Source organism: Plecotus auritus, assembly GCF_963455305.1.
Source record: "Plecotus auritus genome assembly, chromosome: 1".
Taxonomy (NCBI): Eukaryota; Metazoa; Chordata; class Mammalia; order Chiroptera; family Vespertilionidae; genus Plecotus; species Plecotus auritus.
The window spans coordinates 213,608,428-213,625,252 of record NC_137770.1 but is presented as its reverse complement, the minus strand read 5'-3'; the positions used below and the strand labels follow the sequence as shown (position 1 = coordinate 213,625,252).

Below are 16,825 nucleotides of genomic sequence, written 5' to 3'. Positions count from 1 at the left end.
ATCAAGTAATTTTAATAAGAAGCCAAGACAGTAAGAATATAATTTTCAAACTGACATTGACAATATAGTTTGATTTTTTTGCATTCTTAACATCCTTCTCTCTAACAAAGATTCATCTGTTCTCCAATTGTAATGTGAGTCAGGGAGAGAGAAGAAGCCAAATGACCCCACATTTCTCTCATCAGAGGTAGGACACATACTTGAGGGGGACATATAACTTTTCATTCCATGACTGTAAACTTCATTGATAAGACCTTAAATCCTCAGACATCAGAGAAATTCAAGTATTTGTTTCTCATCCAAAACAGCTTATCGTCTTCAAGCTCCTCTTGGCTTGTTCCCTAAATAGGGCATTTTCTTCTAGTAGGAATTCCAAAATATCACTGAGCAATTTTTCCCTGCAAACAAAATACTATTTCAACCTTACCTGGGGCTTTGGTAGGGTCCCCATAATTGTGAAGCAAAGATCCTCCAAAGCATTGGTTGCCTAATGGAAATGAGAAGGCACACAGGCTATGCTTCTGTTTTAACAACATTTGCATAGAAGACATAACTGCAGAATATTGGGAAAACAAGGATATTCCAACTACCCAGACTAGAATCCTTCTGGTGGCCCACTGAAACTCTGTTGGAATCCCTTGATTTTTCTCACGACAAAAACTTGACTCTTAAACATAAAACCTTCCTTCCAATTAGAAAAAAGGAATTATGTACAATATATATGCACTGATTAAGCCTTCCACTGTGGTCCAGATACATAGTCCTCAGTACTTGCTAAGATTTCATGGAGTTCTATGACTGACAATAATGAAGGCAGTGCCAAAAGAGGGATTATGGTTCCCGATTTGTAGCAAAGTCTGAATCTACAGGCCAAAGCTGTGAGCCTCGCTGAATATGAATATTACTTATTATTGGCTAATTTGGAAGTCCTTCAATTGCTCGAAAACATTGGGAGTTGGAGGGGAAGGAGCGGTCAATGGGGCACCTAACCTGAGTTACCACCCTTCCAGGCTGCTGACTGCACACCCCAGGATCAGGTTTTTCAAAGCATCTGAGTACAGAAGTAGGGCAGGGCTCCCTGTGGTTAGCAGCCAGCTGGGTGTGGTGAGGAGCAGCACAAATGGACAAGCAGAGGCGAAACCTACTTTGCACAGAATTTAGCACAGTAGTACCATAAACAATTGATTACTTAATAAAAACGCACATAGGAAATAATGAGGATCTGGAACCATGGGGGTGATATAATTAATGGTTAAAAACATGGGCTATGGAGTTGAGCAGCCTGCAGCGCTATAGCAATACAAATTCCATTTCTACTCTTTGTTAGCTGTGCTACTTTGGGCTGGCTACCTAACCTCTCTAAGCTTCAGTTTCTTCAGCCATAAATCAGGGATGACAACATCACTGCAGGGAGCTCTTGGAAGGATTAAATGTCAGTAAAGCTCTTAGTACAGTGCCAGGTATCTAGCAGTTAACAATGGCAGCATTAAAAAAATATGTGAAGCTTGATTTTCAGCTGTATCCTATCTAATAAAAGAGTAATATGCAGATTGACCATCACTCCAACACACAAGATGGCTCCCCCCATGTGGTCAAAGATCCTGCCCCCATGTGGACACAAGATGGCCACCACAAGATGGCCAGCAAGGGAGGGCAGTTGTGGATGATCAGGCCAGCAAGGGAGGGCAGTTGGGGGCAATCAAGCCTGCTGGGGAGGGCAGTTAGGGGTGACCAGGCCGGCAGAGGGGGGAAGTTGGGGGCGACCAGGCCTGCAGGGAAGGGCAGTTGGGGGGGACCAGGCCTGCAGGAGAGGGCAGTTAGGGGCAAACAGGCTGGCAGGGGAGCAGTTAGGCATCAATCAGGCTGGCAGGGAAGTGGTTAGGGGGTGATCAGGCTGGCAGGCAGAAGCGGTTAGGGGCAATCAGGAAGGCAAGCAGGCGAGCAGTTGGGAGCCAGAAGTCCTGGATTGTGAGAGGGATGTCCGACTGCCCACTGGGATCGGGCCTAAACGGGCAGTCGGACATCCCTTGAGGGGTCCCAGATTGGAGAGAGTGCAGACTGGGCTGAGGGACACCCCCCCCCCCGCCGTGCACGAATTTCATGCACCAGGCCTCTAGTTTACTCATAATTTAGAAGACATGTCAAAAGGATTATTTGGGGGAATAATGGCGGCGGAATAGACAGACGTGTTCCGAGCCTTGTCCCGGAGCAGAAAGAAAGAACAGCTGAGGGACGCACAAGGAGTGTTTGTTGGCTGGTTGGGAGACAGCTGAATTCCAGAAGGAGGTGGGGGACTGCTGAACGGGGTTCCCCTGACCTGGCAGCACCAACTGCGGCTGGGTCCCCTCCCGGAGCTGCGGGCTTGGACGCGGAGTCTGCGCCATCTTGATCCGGAAAGTGGAGCTTATCTGAAGCCTGAGAATCCACAACTGCGGCACCCCAGGAACAGCTGCGAGCCCCAGAACAACGCTCCCCAACTGGCGCAAGCACACGGGTTCAGAGGAGCTCTACACTCCACCACGGAAAGGTCAGATTTTGCCTGGGATAAGGTGAGGTCTCTGGTCCCGGCGGGAGAGAGGAACGCGCGTTTTGCGGGAGCTGGAGGACCAGGGAAGTCTGTGCCTAGAAAAGTCCGTGGCTGTAGGGGCTGGCGTGATCTGTGATTGTGGAAAGGGGTCCTCAGAGCTGCTAAGAGAAGGGCACTCTAAAAAGCAACCCATTTTGATCTGAAGTGCAGGGACACCCTAAGAATTTCAGGCTGTCCAGACTTACGCGCAGCCCGTGCGCTCCCTTTGTGCCTGGGTTTACTCGCAGTCCTGGAGTTCGCACACTTGGGCTTTTTCCTCTTCAAATCCTTGCTTCTGATTACTAAGCCCAATACATAGGATCACCCAGTTGGGGACACCCTGGGAGACTGCAGGGGAAAGTTGTTTTTCTGGAACCTGGGGATCGGAGCGGGGAGTGACCATCAGAGAGTCAGCTCTGAGGCAGACCACGCCCACAGGCCGGTGGCAGTGCCACAGGGAAAGAAGGCTCTAACACTGCCTAGAGAGGCCATAGATAGACCCGGAAGTCAATCCAGAAACACTGCCACCCAGGGGCTGAATCACAAATTGACTCTTGCGTAATCAAAAATAAAGGAATACGAGAAATTAAGACACACCGCCTGCTTAAAATCAGGACTGGCTTACAACACCGAAGAGCAGTGGATCGCAGGGAACTGCAATACTGTCTGGACTGAGAAACAGGCGTGCCAAACAGAAAAACAGAGGAAGTGAATGACCTTCACTACTTCACATTTTATTTTTACCTTTTATTTTTTTATTTTTTTATTTTTTTTTTATTTTCATTTTTTGCATCTTTTAATCAAGAAACTTTTTTTTCTTTTTTCATCACTTGATTTTACCTTTTTAATGATTACATTTTTATTTTCAATCCGTATTATTACTACTGCTATTTTATCTTTTTTTTTTTTAAAGTGTCATTTTATTTTCTCTTCATTTTATTTTGGGATTAGGGTTCTACATTCTATTTTTTATCTTTCCTTTAGCATCGTTTTACTCTATCTCAACTCTACTTTTAGGCCATCACTCTCTTCCCAACCTCCCCCTTTTCAGTGTCCTGTTTGTCTTACCCTTTTACTGCTTTAGATTTTCCCTATTCTTTCTGTTTACCCCTTGTTAAAATTTCACCCTACTTACATATCTAATCTCTAATCCCCTGCTCCAAGTCCACATACACCTCTCCCTTCGCTGTCTGAGCTATCCATAAACTTGTCCTTCTCTCTGTCCTTTTGTTGTTGTTTGCTTGAATGTAGATTATATCCAATTTTTATGCTGTTTTTGTGAGATTGTTTTGCTTATTCTTCTTTTATTTTTTTGTTTGTTTTGTGCTTCAGCTTTCCCTTGCCTCAATCCATATTAGTTGGTGTTGTAGTTTGTATTAATCCCCAGGCACTTGTTGCTGGCATTTGCTGGGATTAGTGATTGTTCTATTGGAGTTTTATCCCCAATATATATAGTCTGTTCCCCTTTCTCTCTTAGTCACTTTCTTGTCTCTCTTACTTTTTTTTTCTCTTTACTTTCCCTTTTCCCAATTTCATTTTCACACTCCTTTTTTCTTTTTTTCTTTCTTTCTTTCTTTTTTCCTCTTCTTCTTTCTCTCCTATCACCTAATTTGCCTTTCTCTGGTGGTCACCTTTATTGGAGGTTATTAATATCGTGAATACATTCCTGTTCAGTGCCTTGTGAGTTGTACCTGGTAGTGCTGTATTTTGTGCCTTTAAATCAACCCAGGAGAGAGAGAACTACATAACCAGACACCCAGAGAAGAGAGACCATGGGGAGACAAAGAAGCAGCCCGCATATGAAAGAAAAGCAGGCATCACCAGAAAAGGAAGTAAACGAAATGGAGGCAAGCAACCTTCCAGAAAAAGAATTCAGAGAAATGGTCATAAGGTGGCTGAAAAGAATGGAAGACAAATTCGACAATATGAGCAAGAACCAAGAGGAAATGAAGAAGAACCAAGAAGAAATGAAAAATGACATCGCCGCTGTAAAGAACTCAATAGAAAGCATCAAGAGTAGACTAGAAGAAGCAGAGGACCGCATCAGTGAGCTAGAAGACAAGATGGAAAAAAATACCCAAGAAAAGCAACTTCTAGAAAAAAAAATTAAAAGGCAGGAGGAGAGTCTAAGGGAACTTTGGGACAACACGAAACAAAACAACATCCGCATAATAGGGGTTCCAGAAGGAAAGGAAGCTGAGCAAGGAATAGAAAACCTCTTTGAAGAAATAATGACAGAAAATTTCCCAGATATAGGGAAGAAAAAACCCACACAAATCCAAGAAGCTCACAGAGTCCCAAGCAAAATGAACCCCAAAAGACCGACGCCAAGGCACATTATAATTAAATTGGCAAACACCAACGACAAAGTAAGAATCTTAAAAGCAGCAAGAGAGAGACAGAAAGTTACATACAAAGGAACCCCCATCAGACTAGCAACTGATTTCTCAACAGAAACTCATCAGGCCAGAAGGGAATGGAATGAAATATACAAAGTCATGCAAAGGAAGGGGCTGAATCCAAGAATACTGTACCCAGCAAGGCTGTCAATCAAAATTGAAGGTGAAATCAGGAGCTTCACAGACAAAAAAGGACTAAGGGAATTTATTACCACCAAACCAGCAATGCAAGAAATGCTAAAGGGTCTACTGTAAAAAAAAAAAAAAAAAAGAAAGAAAGAAACAGGAAGCGAAGAAGTAACACAGGGGTAAAGAATAGGAATGGCGACAAATAAGTACCTATCAATAATAACTTTAAATGTAAATGGATTAAATGCCCCAATCAAAAGACATAGGGTAACAGATTGGATAAGAAAACACGACCCATATATCTGCTGTCTACAAGAAACCCACCTCAGAAAAAAAGACGCACACAGACTGAGGGTGAAGGGATGGAAAAAGGTTTTCCAGGCAAATGGAACTGAAAAAAAAGCTGGGGTAGCAATACTTATTTCTGACAAATTAGATCTCAAACTGAAGGACATAACAAGAGATAAGGAAGGCCATTTCATAATACTAAAGGGAGCAATCCAACAAGAAGAAATAACTCTGGTAAACATATATGCACCCAATACAGGAGCACCCAAATACATAAAAAAACTCCTGGAGGATATTAAGGGAGACATTGACAGCAATACAATCATAGTAGGAGACTTTAATACCCCACTATCACCATTGGACAAATCCTCTAAACAAAACATCAGCAAAGAAACATCAATCCTAAATGACTCACTAGACCAGATGGAATTAATTGACATCTTCAGAACATTTCACCCCAAAGCCACAGAATATACATTCTTCTCAAGCGCACATGGGTCATTTTCAAAGATAGACCATATGTTGGGACATAGGCAAAGTCTCTTCAAATTCAAGAAGATAGAAATCATATCAAGCATCTTCTCAGACCACAGTGGCATAAAACTGGAAATCAACTACAATAAAAACAACCCAAAGAAATCAAACACATGGAGACTAAACAGCATGCTATTAAACCATGACTGGGTTACCAGAGAGATCAAAGAAGAAATAAAAAACATCATGACAACAAATGACAATGAAAACACTACAATCCAAAATCTATGGGACACAGCGAAAGCAGTCTTGAGAGGGAAGTTCATAGCTCTACAAGCCTACTGCAAAAAACAAGAAACAGGGGTAATAAATTACCTAACCCAACAACTCAAAGAGTTAGAAAAAGAGCAACAAGAAAAGCCCAGTGTAAGCAGAAGGAAGGAAATAATAAAGATCAGAGCACAGATAAACGACATAGAGACCAAAGAAACAATACAAAAGATCAACAAAACCAAGAGCTGGTTCTTTGAAAGGATAAACAAGATTGATGAACCTCTAGCCAGGCTCACCAAGAAGCAAAGGGAGAGGACCCAAATAAACAAGATCAGAAATGAAAGAGGTGAAATAACAACAGATCCCGCCGAAATACAAAGGATTGTTAAAAAATACTACGAACAACTCTATTCCAACAAACTGGACAACCTGGAGGAAATGGACATATTCCTAGAAAAATATAACCTTCCAAAACTCAATCAGGAAGAATCTAAACAGCTCAACATGCCTGTAACTATGGAAGAAATTGAAGCAGTCATCAAAGAGCTTCCGGCAAACAAAAGCCCGGGGCCAGACGGCTTCACAGGAGAGTTCTACCAAACATTCAAGGAAGAACTAAAACCTATCCTCCTCAGACTATTCCAAAAAATTCAAGAGGAAGGAACACTTCCCAGCTCCTTCTATGAAGCCAGCATCACCCTAATACCAAAACCAGATAAAGACAACACAATGAAGGAGAATTACAGGCCAATATCCCTCATGAATGTAGATGCCAAAATCCTCAATAAAATTCTAGCAAATAGGATCCAGCAGTACATCAGAAAGATCATACACCATGACCAAGTAGGATTTATCCCAGGAATGCAAGGATGGTTCAATATCCGCAAATCAATAAATGTGATACATCACATAAACAAATTGAGAGATAAAAATCACATAGTCATATCAATTGATGCAGAAAAAGCATTTGACAAAATCCAACACCCTTTCTTGATAAAAACTCTCAACAAGGTGGGAATAGAAGGATCATACCTCAACATCATAAAAGCTATATATGATAAACCCACAGCTAACATCATACTCAATGGGCAAAAACTAAAACCATTTCCCCTAAGAACAGGAACAAGACAGGGATGCCCACTCTCACCACTCCTGTTTGACATAGTACTGGAAGTATTAGCCACTGCAATTAGACAAGAAGAAGAAATAAAAGGCATCCAAATTGGAAAAGAAGAAGTAAAGCTGTCCTTATTTGCAGATGACATGATATTGTACATAAAAAACCCGAAAGACTCCATCAAAAAACTAACAGACTTAATAAATGAATTCGGCAATGTAGCAGGATACAAAATTAACACCAAGAAATCTATGGCATTTCTATACACCAACAATGAACTTACAGAAAGAGAGACTAAAAAAGCAATCCCATTTTCCATCGCACCAAAAAAATTAAGATACTTAGGAATAAACCTAACCAAGGAGGTAAAAGACCTATATGCGGAAAACTACAGGACACTGAAAAAAGAGATAGAGGAAGATGTAAACAGATGGAAGAACATACCATGTTCATGGATTGGTAGAATCAACATCATTAAAATGTCCATACTACCCAAAGCAATCTATAGATTCAATGCACTCCCCATTAAAATACCAACGGCGTATTTCACAGACCTAGAAAGAACTCTCCAAAAATTCATCTGGAATAAAAAAAGACCCCGAATAGCCACAGCAATCCTGAGAAAGAAGAATAAAGTAGGAGGGATCTCAATACCAGATTTCAAGCTGTATTACAAAGCCACTGTCATCAAAACAGCCTGGTACTGGCACAAGAACAGACATATAGATCAATGGAACAGAATAGAGAATCCAGATATCGACCCAAACCAATATGCGCATTTAATATTTGACAAAGGAGGCATGAGCATACAATGGAGTCAAGACAGTCTCTTTAATAAATGGTGTTGGGAAAATTGGACAGATACATGCAAAAAAATGAAACTAGATCACCAACTTACACCATACACAAAAATAAACTCAAAATGGGTACAGGACTTAAATATAAGACGGGAAACCATAAAAATACTAGAGGAATCCACAGGCAGCAAAATCTCAGACATATGCCAAAAGAACTTTTTCAGTGATACTGCCCCTAGGGTAATGGAAGCCAAACAGAAAATAAACAAATGGGACTACATCAAAATAAAAAGCTTTTGCACAGCAAAAGAAACCATCAACAAAACAACAAGAAACCCCACTGTATGGGAGAACATATTTGCAAATGGTATCACTGATAAAGGTTTAATTTCCAACATCTACAGGCAGCTTATACAACTTAATAAAAGGAAGATAAATGATCCAATAAAAAAATGGGCAACGGACCTAAATAGAAGCTTTTCGAAAGAAGACAGAAGGAAGGCCAAGAGACACATGAAAACATGCTCAAAGTCACTAATTATCCGAGAGATGCAAATCAAAACAACAATGCGATACCATCTCACACCTGTCAGAATGGCTATCATCAACAAATCAACAAACGACAAGTGTTGGCGAGGATGCGGAGAAAAAGGAACCCTCGTGCACTGCTGGTGGGAATGCAGACTGGTGCAGCCACTGTGGAGAACAGTATGGAGTTTCCTCAAAAAACTGAAAATGGAACTCCCATTTGACCCAGTAATCCCACTCCTAGGAATATATCCTAAGAAACCAGAAACACCAATCAGAAAGGATATATGCACCCCTATGTTCATAGCAGCACAATTTACAATAGCTAAGATTTGGAAACAGCCTAAATGCCCATCAGCAGATGACTGGATCAGAAAACTATGGTACATCTACACAATGGAATACTATGCTGCCGTAAAAAAGAAGGAATTACTACCATTTGTAGGCACTTGGATGGAATTAGAGAACATTATGCTAAGTGAAATAAGCCAGTCAATGAAAGAAAAATACCACATGATCCCCCTCATTTGGGGATAATGAAAAACATTATAAACTGATGAACAAAAAGATAGTTACAGAGGCAGTAAAGCATCAAACAGACTGTCAAATTACAGTGGTAAGGTTAGGGAGAGGTGAGGGAAATAAGAGATCAACTGAAGGACTTATATGCATGTATATAAGAGTAACCAACGGATGCAAAACATTGGGGGGTGAGGGCATATATGGGAGTGGGGTGGGGGTCGGGGGCAATGATAAGATATGTACACATATAATACCTTAATAAAAATTTGAAAAAAAAAAAAAAAAAAAAGAAAAAAAGAAAAAAAAAAAAAAAAAAAAAAAAGGATTATTTGGGCCACCAATATCCTCAACTTTTGAACAACAGTGAATGGGTAATATGATTGGTTTTAGTGAGGGATATAGTTGTAATCATGAAACAGCTTCTTTTAGCATCCTTCCTAGCATCAGAGGTCTACTTTGTTCTCTTCCATTTGTTTGTCTGCCATGCAAATGGTTGGGATATTTATTAATAGTATTAAATGGCTCGTGTTTATATAGTGCTTCAATAAATTACAAAACACTTTCACATACATAATTCTTATTCTGTCCTTATAATCCAGCTGGGAGGTATATAAGACAGGAAGTGTTATTCTCACATGTAGAAGTAAGGTTCTAAGAGACTGTCACTTGCCCAAAACCACACATGGCTAGTAGTTGATAGAATGTGACCTTTAGATATCCCCGCATCATGCTAGTATTGACTGCTACACCTATGGTTGGGAGTTGGATGAGAGGAAAAATAGTGTGAACACTGTGACATCCTTTCTCACTTTTTCTCTTCAGGGATGGGGACACTGGTCCCCCCATAAAAATCTGGAAATAAATCCCTGAAATTTCCTTTTATGGCCCATCTAGAAATGCTACAAAATATAAAACAATGACAAAACTGTCCAGTGATGTCATTTGTCAAAGATGCATCTCTTAATTTGAAGAAGAATAAATTCTGATACATGAGTGTCTCCTTAGAAAACATATTCTAAAATGGATTAGTCTTTGCAACAAGACTGAAATTTGACAGAAAAAGTTTCTAAACAAACTTTACATTTTCTCCAACAACTCTTTATGCAAAGCCATTATTTAATGAGCTACAATATTCTCTAAGGATCTATTTTAGACTCAGTTTTTAATATTTTATTGTTTTATATGTGGACCTTAAAGATCCTTTATTCCCTATTTGGTAAAAATGTTTTGAAGCACTATTCAGATAATCACATAAAAATAAAATAATAGTTAATGTGAAACTTAATGATTTTTTAAAAAATTGTATCAGGTAATGTAAAAAATTCCGTAATAAATTAACCAACCTCTCCTCAAAATGTACTCGCTATCCAAATCCAACAAAAGCCTAGTTTAACTTGATGGGGGTTAGATGAGTGCTTTAAAATTTGTCTTTTTAGTACTGCAGAAATGAAAGTGATTCTGAGGGTGTTCCTGAATTTTAAATTGTATGCTGTATCCATCATGTGTTATATATCTATCAACCCTCCTAAAGTAATTTGAATTATTATTCATAAACAGGTCACCTATTACAATCCTGGTCTCGCTTTACCACCTAACTTCCTGCAGGTGATCCTCTGCAGATCAAGGAATGGCTTGAGGCAGAAGAAATACAGCATTATATAGGGCTGCTGTCCCCACACTGGCCAGGATGACATCCTGGAAGGACTGTGAAGGAGATGGAATCTTGGCCAGACTATTTGGAGATACGCCCAAGGTATGCCCTCAGTTAAGCACTAAGCTGATTACTCTGAAAGGGTCAAACCAGACTTCTGCTGAGCCCTCTTCTCCATCTGGAAGACTAGTGATACTGATTTAAAAAGTCAAGACACTTAAGGCTAACTCTGCTGTACTTTAACTCAGAGCTGCAGACAGAAGCAGTAGTGCCCAAAGCCGGTGTACGGAAGACATACGTATATCCCACTCCTCATGTTTCCATGTACAGGAGTTAGACTAACACTCCTCTCTCCCCACCCCCTCTTAACTCTTTCCCATGGGGAGAGGAGTGAGTGATCCGAGCGGTGAGTGAGAGGAGGAAATTGGGCATGTTCCATTCAGCCCTTTCCTCCTAGGGAGCCAGCTCTTTGGCCAGCTGTTCTTGTCAGGTCTCTGTCCTGTGGCAGAAAATCTGAATCTCGCGGGAGGCCCAAGTCACTGTCTAACCCAGTTTAGTTCTGGGGATAGTTTTAGCAAACACTCTTGGTATCAGCTCTAAGGCCACATTCACACATTGACTTTTCAGTTACAATAATACTTTGATCTCCATAAGTCTGATTCTGTAAGTTTCTCCCTCCATGGGTTTCAAACTCAATTGAGGGACAGAATATCAGCCCCCAAATACAGCAACAGGATCATTATTTTAATTAGCATTTTAATTTCCAAAATACATGAATATTATCTGCAAATATATTTTTCTTAGAGATAAAAGTCCTAGCACTTTACAACATAAGCTCTTAGCTCTCAATATTACCTGCAGATGATGTAATAATTTCCAATATGCTGACTTCTATACTAATAAAAGAGTAATATGCTAATTAGACCGGGAGACCTTCGGGACGTCCTTCCAGACAAACAGCCATCAGCCCCTCACCCAGGCTGGCCACGCCCCCCAGTGGGGACCCCCACCTCGATGGCGGTGTGGCCAGCCTGCAAACTGCCCTCAGCCCCTCACCCAGGCTGGCCATGCCCCCCAGTGAGGACCCCCACCTCGATGGCGGTGTGGCCAGCCTGCAAACGGCCTTCAGCCCCTCACCCAGGTTGGCCACGCTCCCCAGCGAGGACCCCCACCCAATGGGAATGTGCCCAGCCTGCAAACTGCCCCAGGCCCCTCATCAGGCCGGCCCCACCCCTCAAGGGGACCCCCCCACCCTGATCCAGGACCCCCTTCAGGGCAGAGCTGGCCCCCACCTGTGCACCAGGCCTCTATCTATACTAATAAAAGGGTAATATGCTAATTAGACCGGGAGACCTTCTGGATGTCCTTCCAGACAAAGCCATGATGGCGGGGCCGAGGCAGTGGCGGTTAGGGGCAATCAGGCCAGGAGGCGAGGGAAGTTGGGGGTGAGCAGGCTGGCAAGGGGGGGCAGTTGGGGGTGAGTAGGCTGGCAGGGGGAGCAGTTGGGAGCGATCAGGCTAGCAGGGGGTCAGTTGGGGGTGAGCAGGCCGGTGGGGAGGGCAGGCTGGCAGGGAGGGCAGTTGGGGGTAATCAGGCTGGCAGGGGGGGCAGTTGGGGGCAAGCAGGCCAGCAGGCAGACTGGTTAGGGGCGATCAGGCAGGTAGGTAGGTGAGCGGTTAGAAGCCAGCAGTCCCGGATTGCAAGTGGGATGTCCGAGGGATCCCAGATTGGAGAGGGTGCAGGCCGGGTTGAGGGACAACCCCCCCCCCCCACATGCACGAATTTCGTGCACCAGGCCACTAGTGTTTTAATAAGTCCACAAAGTCAGGACAGATCCAAAGGGGAAAATGGAGCATTCAGCACTACACAAATGCCTATGTCATTACAAAACACCTCCCACTGGAATTACCTGAGGCTGAGAACCAATGGACAGGAAAGATGAACAAGCAGCATCTATCTGTAGAAAACAAAAATGCTAGTTACATCTTGGAGATAGACAGAAAATGGAAAGCAGATTTTACAAAGTCAGGTTATCTATGCAACGGTAATCGAAGTTCCATGACAGCTTAGGACTCTTGGATTTGCGGGAGAGGAGCCTCTTAAACTTTCTAAGGAAGTCCTGCAACTGGGATTTCCCAAAAACTCACCCCCAGTCACAGGGGTCCTATGTTCACAGGGATCATTAGAGAGTATAAAGATGCTTCAAACACTGAGGGAAAAATACTTCCTGTATTCTTCAGCCTGAGAAATGTGAGTGGTGACCAAAAAAATGGCCTCGGAATTAAGGAGCACCCTATTATTATGTGGTTCTTTATTACACATAAATCTAACCACACCATCTAAATTAAATGATAATAGTGTAAGTGCTAAATTACAAATAGCATGGTAAGTAGCAGACGGTAAAAACTCTTACACAACAAGGGCAGCCTACTAGTTTGCTACCAAGGAACCAGCATCAGAAAGGGTTCTATTGTACAAGAGTTTATTGAATTACAGTTGGCAACTAGCTGTTCTCCTAAAGAGAAAACTTGAAATATTTTAAACTGTAATATAAAGGACTTCTATTAATCATTCATAAAACAGTGTTGAGAAGTTAAGCACTAAGCTAGATATCTGAAGTTATTTGTGGCATTTATTATTATTATTATTATTTTTTAGTGGCCTTTTTTTTTTTTTTAAATATATTTTATTGATATTTTACAGAGAGGAAGGGAGAGGGACAGAGAGTTAGAAACATCGATGAGAGAGAAACATCGATCAGCTGCCTCCTGCACAGCCCCCACTGGGGATTGGCCTGCAACCAAGGTACATGCCCTTGACCGGAATCGAACCTGGGACCTTTCAGTCCGCAGGCCGACACTCTATCCACTGAGCCAAACCGGTTTCGGCTTTAGTGGCCTTTTAAAATGGAACTGATTCTTGTCTGGAATCATTTAGGTTGAGTCCTGTTTATGGCATAATATAGCAGGGGCCCCTTTCTAGTCTCAGAATTCTTTTTTGAACAGTTTAATTTAATTTCCATTCTCCTACCAAACTGAAGAAGGGATTATCATACTCTTCAGTCATAATTTCTCAAGTTCCTTGTTGCTTTCAAGTTGAACATGTCCTAAAATATATTATTCTCTAATTAGGGAATAACAAAGGTGCCCAATACTATAAAAAAGCAAGCTTACATCTCTCTCCTCTTTATCCTCACAGAACTTGTTATCCTCTCTATATATTGCAGATTTGGGGAAATTGTTTTATCCCACTTATCCCTCGCTCCCTCTTCCATGCCATATAAACCCAGAATCATGAATATAAAGACACACACACATATATACACATAGTGACAAACTTCTTGAGGGCAGGGGCTATGCCATATCTAACTTGCCTAGAATAAGTTTTCAATAAATATTATTTAACTAAATGTAATTGAACTTATGGAAAAAATATAAGACAAGTCAACTGAGAGAGGAAAGTCAAAAAAAGATACCCTTTCAAGCTCTGAATTGTGACCCATGTGTAATCTATCACCTCCCAATGATATTTACTGTGATTTAGCAGGTTGGAGAAAGTGATTCCTCCTAAAATTTTTGTGTTGCTTACGTATCTGAAGACAGAAAAGCTCGGGGGAAGGCTGTCTCCCCACAGACCAGGATGCCCATCTGTGTGGGATGGCCACAGTGTCCAAGAATACAGAACTCTTGAGCCACAAGATAAGTAATGAGTGCATCCACATCGTTTGAATAAAAACATCAGAATCAGAAAAAACACCAATTAATTAAATTAAGAGATAACTGCAAAGCTTTTCAGTCTTTGTCCTCCTTTCTTTTAGAGGGCACAGCAACATTGCTCACCCATTTGTTCACTGTACGCAGATTCTGGCCCTAATGGTTTTAAGTGCCACTAATGGCTTTCGAGAACTCTGCAGAATCCATTGATGAATTTGGTTGAAAATGTATTATAACTGGCATTTCGTTTTTTCACAGATAGACGCTGCTTGTTCATCTTTCCTGTCCATTAATTCTCTGTAAATGGGTTGAAAATATGTGTTTCTAGTATTCTTAGCATCTTAACTTACTTAAATGATAGGGCTTTTACATCTCGGAGTTTTACCCAGCATTATCATCTAAATTATTTTTTTTCAAAAATTTCCCACAGAATATACTAGTAGATGGTTTCAAGCTACAATAAATGTTTCTTTATTATACATTAGCTGTTGTCTAAGTTATCTTTCATCTTGTTTATATTTTTCTGGTGTGTGTTTCGATATACCAAAGCAAAGATCCTTATAATAAACTTTATGAATTCTATGTGATTAAAGACTGTTTAGTACTTGGCACTCACCATCTATCTTATCTTTTCCCTTATATATATTACTAGAGGCCCAGTGCACGAAATTCATGCACGGGGGTGTGTGTCCCTCAGCCCAGCCTGCACTCTCTCCATTCTGGGACCCCTCAAGGGATGTCCGACTGCCCGTTTAGGCCCGATCCTGGTAGGGCCTAAATGGGCAGTTGGACATCCCTCTCACAATCCAGGACTACTGGCTCCCAACTGCTCGCCTGCCTGCCTTCCTGACTGCCCTTAACCGCTTCTGCCTGCCAGCCTGATCACCCCCTAACCACTCCCCTGCCAGCCTGTTTGCCCCTAACTGCCCTCCCTGCAGGCCTGGTCACCCCTAACTGCCCTCCCCTGCAGGCCTGGGTACCCCCAACTGCCCTTCCCTGCAGGCCTGGGTACCCCCAACTGCCCTTCCCTGCAGGCCTGGTCGCCCCCACTTCCCTCCTCTGCCAGCCTGGTCACCCCTAACTGCCCTCCCCTGCAGGCTTGATTGCCCCCAACTGTCCTCCCTTGCAGGCCTGATCACCCACAACTGCCCTCCCTTGCAGGCCTTGTCCCTCCCAACTGCCCTCCCCTGCTGGCCATCTTGTGGTGGCCATCTTGTGTCCACATGGGGGCAGGATCTTTGACCACATGGGGGCAGCCATCTTGTGTGTTGGAGTGATGGTCAATTTGCATATTACTCTTTTATGAGATAGGCTAGAGGCCTGGTGCATGGGTGGGGGCCAGCTGGTGTGCCCTGAAGGGTGTCCCGGATCAGGGTGGGGGTTCCCTTGGGGCGTGGGGTGGCCTGGGCGAGGGGCCTGTGGTGGTTTTCAGGCCGGCCACGCCCCCCAGCGACCCAAGTGGAGGCCCTGGTATCTGGCATTTATTTATCTTCTATAATTGAAACTTTGTAGCCTTGAGCAGAGCCAAGCCTCCTGCTTGCTCCATGGCTGCAGCCATTTTTGTTGGAATTTATTTATCTTCTATAATTGAAACTTTGTAGCCTTGAGTGGAGGCCTGGGCTGGCCAGGGTGTGCGGAAAGCTTGGCTTCCTCCATCAGTGGGGGCAACCCAAGCCTCCTGTTCACTCCATGGCTGCAGCCATCTTGGTTTGGTTAATTTGCATACTCGCTCCTGATTGGCTGGTGGGCATGGCTTGCTAGTGTAGTGGAGTGATGGTTAATTTGCATATTGCTCTTTTATTAGATAGGATGGGGGTGGCTAGGTACAAAGGGTATACTTCTCAGTTCATAGCTCACTATCATCATTGGACTCTATTTATTATTTTTATATTTCCGTTTCCTACTCCCATTCCATCCTCCCATAGGCAACTCTTCTGTCATTTATGTAGATCCTTCGTTTGCTTAGGATCCTATGAAATGTTACTGTTGTTTGGTGTGCACTTATGGTATTTTCTTAATTTTTTTTCAATTAGCACTATACTTTGAGACCTATCCATGATACTGGGTACTTTAGTATGCTGCTCCCAACTGTTGGAGAATACCTACAATGTGTACCACATGTTGCCTACACATTCCCCGATGATGGACAGCTGGGTTCCCTCGAATCCCTCCTTTACCTCCTTGTATCTGTCCTCCACTCATGGATCTGTAGGAGAATATCTGAGCTATATACCCAGGAGAGGTAATGGGGAAATCTAGGTGGCTTTAAAGATGGCTCCGGAGTTGACACTTTCACCATCAATGCGTGAGGGTACGTACACCCCACATTCTTGCTAACATTCGCCATTATGACACTTTGCTGTTTTCT

General features: G+C 42.5%; 1 protein-coding gene across 2 annotated transcripts in view; it reads right to left on the bottom strand.

The window, feature by feature from the left end:
• Window positions 1-16,825, bottom strand: part of NMU (neuromedin U) — a 42,217-nt gene that overhangs the window by 10,920 nt on the left and 14,472 nt on the right. For both annotated transcript variants that reach the window (XM_080640248.1, XM_080640249.1), the window contains exons 3-4: window positions 12,654-12,701; window positions 428-487 (exon numbers count right to left, since the gene is read on the bottom strand). In XM_080640248.1, coding sequence (XP_080496374.1) covers window positions 428-487; window positions 12,654-12,701 — 108 coding nt within the window. The remainder of the gene's footprint in view (window positions 1-427; window positions 488-12,653; window positions 12,702-16,825) is intronic.